General features: G+C 45.9%; 1 protein-coding gene across 1 annotated transcript; it reads right to left on the bottom strand.

Moving 5' to 3' along the window:
• Positions 1-1,906: 1,906 nt before the first annotated feature.
• Positions 1,907-4,024, bottom strand: dlx2a (distal-less homeobox 2a). The gene is made up of 3 exons (XM_060040684.1): positions 3,479-4,024; positions 3,183-3,370; positions 1,907-2,987 (listed from the first exon to the last, which is right to left on the bottom strand). The coding sequence occupies exons 1-3, from the start codon at positions 3,792-3,794 to the stop codon at positions 2,646-2,648; spliced, it is 846 nt and encodes a 281-aa protein (XP_059896667.1). The 5' UTR covers positions 3,795-4,024; the 3' UTR covers positions 1,907-2,645.
• Between the last annotated feature and the right edge of the window lie 5,976 nt (positions 4,025-10,000).

Genomic DNA, 10,000 nt, shown 5'->3' with positions numbered 1-10,000 from the left:
TTAAAGCAGCAGTTACCGTGCAATTGCAGGCTAATTCTGCGTAGGCTTGGATATAATTATCGCCGAGTCAAGATGTTATGCTAAAAACTATGCATTGATATTCCCATTAATTATGTACATGCAGCTTTGACAATGTTGACGCTTGAAATAGCGGGAAATTGTCTTGCGTAAAAATTACAGCATTACAGCCCATATTAGGACATCTAAAATTGCGAAGAATTATATAGTAGGCCTAATTGCAGGCTTTCACATTTGAAAGCCAAAATGTTCAAACCAGAGTAAATGTGGATAAAATGACAGATCACGGTATAAATTAGGATAGGGGGTATGGCATTTACAAGTTGTCTGGAGAATTCGGGCGACTATAAAAACCACTTGGTTTCAGAACAGATGCGCGCAGCCACAGGAAGCGAGTTGCACGTCGATGCTGCAATGTGCAAAGAATATTTCACCGTATTCATTTTATTTGCAGTTTATAACAACAACACCAACAACTTCTACATTTCACCGCTTTATTATGGACTTCAATTGGGACAGTTATATGCATATTTGTAAAAAGTGACCAAACGTTCAAGTCAAACCCAAATAAGACGTTAAACGTTTGTTTTTTACGTGGCTCTATTGGTGCGGCTGTAAAAAATAATTCATTTTCCACGCCACACACTTAGACACACACACATCGCCCGGGCCTCAACAAGCCCCCTGTGTTTGATCGGGGATGACTTCAGGTCAATGCATCGGCCCTGCGCCTCATTTCGCTGCGGGACCTTCCTTGCAACACGAGCCCTTTATCACATGGCCTCGTCCTGTTACCAGAAGACAGGCCGGGGAACAACGCGTCGTCTTGTAAGAGCGGCCGCCGACAAGGTGGCCTCCATCTAATTAGGCAAAGCGACGCGATTAGCGGCCCACGAGCGGTGGACGCGGTCGCTTTGCAGACCCTGAGCAACACACACACACACACACACACACACACACACACACACACACACACACACACACACACACACACACACACACACACACACACACACACACACACACACACACACACACACACACACACACACACACACACACACACACACACACACACACACACATACAGAGGGCCGGTCCCCTGGGCATGACAACTTTTTCTAGGAACTACCGCAGCAGCACGAATTATAGTTAACGCGCCGTGGCCGTGTTAAAAATTAAATGTGACGTCATCTTTTTTAATTTACCCTCTAGAACTCACCGGTTCACATGAGCGTCAAGCGATCGGAAGAATCACCGATCATAAGATGGCCTACATCAGCATACTGCATGGCCTGAGAAATGTAGGTCAACCGGCTGGCGCTTGTTGTAGGCCTATAGCCCCATGCGCAACCAATTGTGGCCCTGCAGAGTGAACAATATGCGGAGGGGAAAAACATGTTTCCATCTAGTCTGAGCTCCAGGCGAGGCTGTGTGTGAAGTTAGAGGTAGGGTTTGACTGTGGGAAGTCGCTTAGCCCCCCAGGGCGCAAAGCCGTCCCGTCCCGGTCCTTTTATCTCACATGGGTGCAGGTTTTTATAAACGTGTCTGTGCAACTCAGAGACACATGCAACTGCATGACGCTTTCCTAAAAGTTCGTGTGAACCTGTGTGGTAATTGTGTATCATAACGGTGTTAGTGGACAGAAACCGATCAAAACATGTTAAATATATAGGCCTATCCCTAATTAACAGGAATAAAACCATTCTGACTGCGTTTGAGTTTTTTTCAGCGGCGTTTTGTGAAGTTTCCAAACAGAACTGTGAGTTGTTTGCGCAGCTTTTCTGCTCAGTGGATAAATATAACATCATGAAACTTAAATAAAAGTGGTAAAAATAAAAATCGGGGTTTACGCACAAGATTTATACAGAAAAGGCGAGGAAACAAATTGCACAGAAAATTCATTTATTTAAATAACGTATTTTTCATATATGAAAAAATAAAAACAAAGTTAAAATAAATAAGACAAAAATACAAATAATCGTCATATACAGGTCAACTCGGTATGGGGAATAACATTCAGTAGCAGTAGGAGATGGTGGAGAGGGATCCGATCCAACAACCCACAAAAACAGTCTGCATATCAGAGGAATGCTTTGGGGTATTTACAGAGACGGGACACACTCCCATCAACTAAAACACGTGATCCGGGGGTCGCACAACAAAATGAGGTCATATTATAAACAAGGCACGATACATCGGATAGTGCTACGGTTTGTGACAGTATAGGCCTACCTGCAGGTTAACGTGCAGGGCGCTGAGGACAAAGTGACGCCCGCCCTGGGCTCGAGGCCTATGCTGCGGTGCGTTGGGGTGTCCGTGGATTCCCACGCATCCGTCAACACACACAGAAATAAATAAATACAAAAATAACTAGGCTACAAAATCGGTTTAACCCTCCCACCGACCCCACACACACAAACGGACGTCCGTGGGGGGACGGGGACGGGGACGGGGACGGGGACGGGGACGGGGACGGGGACGTAACTTTAATCAAATTCTTGCATGTAGTGGTCGTGTGTTATCCGAGGAGGTCCGTGAATAAGGGCATTGGCGATCGTCGTGTCCGTCCCTTCCTCTTGTGTTTTTCTTCACCAGTATTATCCGATCGAGAGTCCACAACGGCTTCAGAAAATAGTCCCGGCGCTGGCGGAGGCAGCGTTGTGGTGGTGATGGTGGTGCGGGCCCAGGGAGGGCTGCAGATGCGCCGCCGCAGAGTTCGTCGCGTACCACGAGTAGTTGGCCAGGAAGGAGGGCGCCGCCGCGGGGTGCGGGGGGCTGCAGCTCTGAGGTAAACTGGGGTTGTGGACCACACTGTTCATTCTCTGGTTCTGCGGGAAGTCCCACACCGTCAGCGGGGAGCTGCAGGAGGGGGACTCGCCGGAGGCTGCGATCTGCTCCGGGGGGATTTCTCCACTCTTCCACAGCTTCTTGAACTTGGAGCGGCGGTTTTGAAACCATATTTTTACCTTAAAAAATTAAAGGACACCGGTGTGAATACATATATGCAATTGTCATGCGCAATTTGGGTCATGCGTAATTTGTACTTTAATGCAACTTTTGGCACCTTTTCGGTGAATCTTGTCTACTTATTCTATGCACAGAATAGAAAGGCCTACAGCATACTTTACGCGCGACATGGGCATGTCTCAGGATGAACTCACCTGTGTTTGCGTGAGGCCCATGGACGCCGCCAGCTCTGCGCGCTCCGGTAGCGCCAAATACTGCGTCTTCTGGAACCGCCGCTGCAGAGCCGCCAGCTGGAAACTGGAATAAATGGTCCGCGGTTTCCTGATCTTCTTTGGTTTGCCGTTCACCATCCGAATCTCCGGCTCACTCTCCTCTCCTTTATCTGTGGGAGAGAGATTGAACACGTTAACACCGATGCCGTTTCACGGCGCTATCGCCATCATTCAAATAAACCAACCCAACACACAACTTGTTTGGTGGGCTTTCTTACCTGTGTCTGGTGGAGTTGGCGAGGGGCTGGTGCCGTAGGAGGTGAACGCCCCTCCGTAGGTCGAGTTGAAGCCGAGGTCGTACGCGGTCTTGGCGGGGTAGGGGACGTTATAGGGATAGGTGGTCGGGAGCTGGCCGAACGGGGAGCCCCCGCATTGGCCGGCAAGCTGGCTGTTGTAGTAGCTGCTGTCCGTGGCTGTGGACACTGGGAGCGTCGGGGACTCCTGCGACTTGTGCAGGCCAGTGTGGTACCCGCTGGAGGTCATCTGGTTCGTCGTGTGCATATCTGCGTTTAGGTTCTCAAAGACTCCGGTCATCTTTTACGCCCCGAAAAAAAGCGGCCGCGCAGATAATCTGTGCTCTGTGAAAAAGAAACAGCAGCCAGGAAACCGAAACAAAAATAAACTGTTAAGATTGTGGGATGGGATTTATGTGTAAAATAATTCAGAGGCATTCCCGTTAACGTGAATCCGAGGCGACAGGAGATGCGTGTGTCTCGCGCAGCGGCCTGTGATTGTCTGCTGGCTTCCACTCCAACCCGCGCGCCTTTATGAGAGCGCAAGAGGCTGAGCTGCTATGACAACCAATGAGTAACGCCTGCTTTTCTGACAACCACCCCTCCCCTCCAACCCCCCCCCCCCCCCCCCCCACCCACACACACACACACACGCACGCACACAAACACACACACGCACACACATACACAGTTCACCTTGGGTCTGCTGGGTCTGCCCTAAATTTAGACCTACGTCCTACAAGCGTTGACATATTATATATATATAGGCTATATAAAATATATTATATTACACTTATTATGTGATATAGGTTAGGAATACATTATGATTATGTATTGTTCTTTATTCTATTGCATTCCTTTCTTTAATGTTGTTATTATTGTTATAATAATCATAGTACGGCTACTATAAGCCCTCTTTCTGACATATTCTGCATAATCGAATTTATCAAAGGTATTATTCATATATATATATATATATATATTAAATAACAGATAAAGGTTAGTGTGAGAGATATAAAAAAGAGAGAGAGACAGATACACAATCCCTCACTTAAATACAAGGATGTCATGTGTGTTCAAAACCCTACAACCTTCTTGTATATATACACATCACATCTACCATTATATCTAAGCGTCTTAGAGTACCATATTAAGCGCTATATACATTTCATTTATTATTATTATTATTATTATTATTACATACATACTGTATATACATATACGGATATATACATGTATATATGCATGTACTTTACAAAGAGTGTGTGCTAGATATGTAGATATTTAATATATATACGTATACGTTATAAGGATTGTATATCTATGCATCTATATATTTATATAAATATATATGTTACAAGGAGTTTGTAGATATATATGTAGATAGATTGATTGATACACAGAGAGATAGCAAGAGAGAGCAAGAGAGCTAGAAGAGAGAGAGAGAGAGAGAGAGAGAGAGAGAGAGAGAGAGAGAGAGAGAGAGAGAGAGAGAGAGAGAGAGAGAGAGAGAGAGAGAGAGAGAGAGAGAGAGAGAGAGAGAGAGAGAGAGAGAGAGAGCGCTCCCGCGCGTCCTCCATATTGTAAATATTGTGTAGGCCTACTTAGAGTGTATCTTTAATTTATCTGTGAATCGGAAATACTGGAATTTTCAGATTGTCTCACATTTTGCTTTTTAGATATTGAGTACTTAATAGTGTAATACCTGATATTTATATTATTTTTCATTCAATGTTTTATACTCACACTCTCATGTCAATAAAGCTTTTTTTTTAAATGAAAATTAAATTGAGAGCGAGAGAAGGAGAGAGAGAGAGAGAGAGAGAGAGAGAGAGAGAGAGAGAGAGAGAGAGAGAGAGAGAGAGAGAGAGAGAGAGGTCTATCTAAGAATGGCCATGTCAAGGGCCGTCTAGCGTCCCCGAGTGGTGAAAATCTATTATCTTCTGGGGCCCTGTAAGCCTGTAGGCTAACGGAAGCAGCTATTATGTTGGGATTATTGTCGTTTATAATTGTCGTTATTGAACACTAGGGACGCTAAAGAGCACCAATATGTAAAGGTAGGTCGATTGTCTAACGTAGCGCACCTGTGAGGGCCCCTGACGGAAACCATGATGTTAAGAACCCAACGAACTAGTATAAGTTATTGACTAGCGTGTGTTATTTATTGTGCGTGTGGGCATGGATATTTTTTGTTTAATAATCAATCGCAGTTTGTTCGCATCAATCAAGCGCCCAGTGGACGTCCCGCCCTCCGAACATCCGGAAAGGTACGTAAAAGGCTCACTCTGATCGGACTGATGGCCACTGGGCCTACTGAACTAACCACCTCTCTTTGGGAACGCTTAACAGAAGGCTAGAAATACAATGGAGCTCTATAGAAAATGGGGCTGTTCTTAAAGGCGTTATATATTTAGTTTAGTTTAGTATTAACTTCCAACTTCAATAACAACCTGGAAAGGGGGTAGATCGTGTTGATTAAAACACTGTAGTGACCTCGGCATATTTATTATCAACACCACTAGAGGGCAGCACAGCTGTATTTTTAAACAGTGATTACAATATTTGAGGTGTTGAACTTTTCTGAGTCTTGAGTTATTCCTACGATTTGCCTCAAAGCTCAGACAGACAGACAGACAGACAGACAGACAGACAGACAGACAGTTCAATTAAATTCAATTCAGTTTATTTAAGAAGGGGACACTGCAAATTAATAAAACACATGATAATACATGGGTTCAAAATGCCAGAATTAGCCAAAAGGCTATTTTTCATCTGTAGTCCCCTAACAATGAAAATACAATTAAACAAGATAAAAACAACAACATAAACAGGACGGAACCCCACAGCACAAAACAGACGGAAACATTTTTGCTTGTATTGCTATCTCAGATCATTTGTGATTTGTTTTATCACATGCCTTAATCAATCTTAAATTGCATGGCTTCATTGTAAGTTATTATAGAGTTAGACTTTTAGAACCTCTTGCAAAGCAGTTATCAAGTGCTTGCGCACGCAGACGGGTTTGCTGACGCAAGGTTCCTCATTAAAAAGCGAACTTATATTTTTGTTGATAAGTTGAAGAATATGGCCGCACTCTGGATGTTATGGTTAAATCTGCGGATGCGAAGTGGATTTATGTGTTTATTTCGCAACCTATCAACAGAGTTCGAGTACGGGGTTGGGGCACATTAATCAGAACGTTCAGATAACCGATACGAAATGGGAAATGGTGTAAAGGCTGGTGTAGTTCGGACACTCCCAGCCAAGCGACTTCATGTTCATACACCATGGGTAGCAAGGAGGCAGGCACATATAGGGCTAGCACACTAAATGTATGATCTTATTTAGAATAATTATATGGCTGGTGGTTTACTGTGTGAATACAACCTAGGTCTTGCTAGAAGTCCTCTGCAATGGATGTAGCCTTCATATCTACAAAACCAGGATGCTAATAGTCCAAACGTGGTATAGGCTGTAATATTATGTTCATTTTCCCTGTGAAAGGATAGATAAACATCAGCTTTTATACAATCTCTGTTCCATCTTGGATCTCAACGCTAGCTGGGGTTCCCCCAGCTAGCGTTGAGATCAAGATGGCCGCCTAGTAAATAGGGATCTTGGAGGTAAGGTCCAGTTAATTCAGACTCCAGTGTGTTCCTGGTGTAGCCGGGAAGCAGCAGGTGCCGTCCAGCCGGCTGGTGTTGACAGACATGAACATAATGCTGAGGCGGGAAGAAAAGGGCAGACATTTTTATTGAACATGCCTTTCTGTATCAATGAAAAGACCTACTGCACCGGATCCTTATACCGCCACTGTAGACCCAGAACAACCATCCCACTCTCAGCTTTAATAGCTGGTTGTTGATGTTAGGATGTGGTGTCTTTTCTCCTCCGGTGACGTCGCTTTGACTTGAGAGAGGTTTTAAAAACGGTTGTTGTTATTTACATTGATGCAGGCTTCCCCCCTTCGATCGTTTTTTCGCTATCAATAATTTATCCTAATGCTTGCTCGATTTGTCATCAATTATTCAGTACTTTTTGTTCTTCAGGGAGAAGTGTGTTGTTGAATCCATATGAAGGTAAGATAAATGGCCTTATTTAAAAATATAAATAACCTGTTCAAATGAAACTGTTCTACTGTTCTATTGACTGTTTAATTGATCGTTTGGAGTAAAAGTCCAAACTAGAGAAAAGGGAGATTTCCTGTCTTCTCAACTGCACAACCCTTTGTCTCTGTCTCTGTCTCTGTCTCTGTCTCTGTCTCTGTCTCTGGCTCTGTCTCTGTCTCTGGCTCTGTCTCTGTCTCTGTCTCTGTCTCTGTCTCTGGCTCTGTCTCTGGCTCTGTCTCTGTCTCTGGCTCTGGCTCTGGCTCCGTCTCCGTCTCCGTCTCCGTCTCCGTCTCCGGCTCCGGCTCTGTCTCTGTCTCTGTCTCTGTCTCTGTCTCTGGCTCTGTCTCTGTCTCTGTCTCTGTCTCTGTCTCTGTCTCTGTCTCTGGCTCTGTCTCTGTCTCTGGCTCTGTCTCTGGCTCTGGCTCTGTCTCTGTCTCTGGCTCTGGCTCTGGCTCTGTCTCTGGCTCTGGCTCTGGCTCTGGCTCTGGCTCTGGCTCTGGCTCTGGCTCTGGCTCTGGCTCTGGCTCTGGCTCTGGCTCTGGCTCTGGCTCTGGCTCCGTCTCTGTCTCTGGCTCTGGCTCCGTCTCTCCAATACCGATTGTTCTCCACAACCGGACGTCATCCATCATCTGTGGAACAATGTCATGTCATGTCATGTCATGTAGGGAACCAGGAACCCCCCCCCCAATTCCCAGTTCCTTCAATGCTTCCCAGCACACCGACACCCCTCTTCGGCCCACGCTCTGAAACCAGTAAGAACTACGTGTGACGCATAGTGCTCATAGAACTACGTGTGGCACATGGCTCCATTTAGAGCCATGCACTAAGTGTTTGGCATCGCTCCATCACTACTTGCTAAGTTGCTTTGGAGATAATTTCCACTTTACGCAGAGAGAGGAGTGGAGCACATCGCGTAAGGTTGATTTTAACAGCAATGCTACTATAGTCCATCCCTAATCGTTTATTCTCTGACCCAATCAGATAGGCTTACATACAGCGGGGTGATAAGTAAGCCTATTGAACATACGTGGAGGAACCCAGCGACTGTAGCTAAGAATAAACATGACGTTAAAAACACGCTTCCTCCACCTCGGTGTCCGCATGAAGCTAATGGCTTCCTTGAACTCAAGCCAAGTGCTCGGGGTTTGGGGTGCTAATTGTAACGCTCAATCTCTCACTCTCCATGCGTCCCATAATGAACTTCTGGCGGAGTGTTCGGCTTCACGCCACTTTAAACCAGGGACGGGAACACATGGAGATCACAGCCAAACAAACATGGCCGCTCTGCTACAGGCCAATGAACGTATGTGGGGTTGAGGTGAATAACTCCGTGTTGAAATAAAATCGATGCAGTGTCACATTCGTTTTTTTTATTTTATAGTTGCTTTATATCGAGCGATCTATTGGAACAAGACGAGCACGCTGTTTTTAGTGAGCGGTTAAAGATGGGAGAATGCAGTCTGTGATTTATTGCGGTGGAATGATGATTCAATCGGTTCCTGGTGTGGAGATGTGTGAGAAGGCTGACGGGGACTGCAGTGAGTCGTCTGCTGGCTCTGTGTTTGCCCACACCCCATGACGTCAGATTCACATGTACCGTTGTGTTGCTGAGGGCAGACTAAATGGTAGGTAAATGGACTGCATTTATAATATAGTGCTCATCTAAACAGTGGCCACTTAAAGCGCTTTACAGTATTGGCTAACATTCATCCATTTATGCACACTTTCACACACCGAAAGCGGTGTGTGAATCAAACACACCGGGAGTCGGAGGCAGTTAGGGCGAGGTGTCTCGCTCAGGGACACCTCAACAGCCAGCTAGGAGGAGCCGGGGATTGAACCAGCGACCTTCCGGATACCAGTCGACCCGCTCTACCTCCTGAGCCACATGCCGCCCCGATGGCAGGGAAAGATGACAAGAAGGCATCCTTTCATGGGGAGTTATGGAGAGGCCGCGAAAACCGGAGTCATTTGGACGCTTCGGACGTGCACTGGCACAAAATGGAGGAGCTTGTTTAGTTCCACCACGAAAGCAAACTCGCCTTCCACGGTTGTGAGTGACACATTTATGATCTCATGAACGTCATTTCATGGGCACTAACTTATACAACTTCTGTGGGTGTGAAGTAAGGGCCAGCCCATGTCTGGCGGGTGATGATGGCAATGGCAACGCACCCACAAACTCGCATGAGTGACACCGCCCGTGGGAGCTGTGAGACGTCTCTCCATGTGGAGATTCATCTGCTGTTGGATTCTCCTCATTGCCATGGCAACCTGCTTCCGAGTGAAATCCCTAAGTCGTGACCATTGAAGGGGGAAACCGGTGTGGACGCAAACAAGTCGATTGGTGTCTCTGCTTCGGTTGTGTTACATTATTGGGTAATATTCAACCAGTGGT

Source organism: Gadus macrocephalus, chromosome 20 (genome assembly GCF_031168955.1).
Source record: "Gadus macrocephalus chromosome 20, ASM3116895v1".
NCBI classification, from domain to species: Eukaryota; Metazoa; Chordata; class Actinopteri; order Gadiformes; family Gadidae; genus Gadus; species Gadus macrocephalus.
The sequence above is the reverse complement of the archived record's forward strand: the minus strand, read 5'-3'. Positions and strand labels throughout refer to the sequence as shown.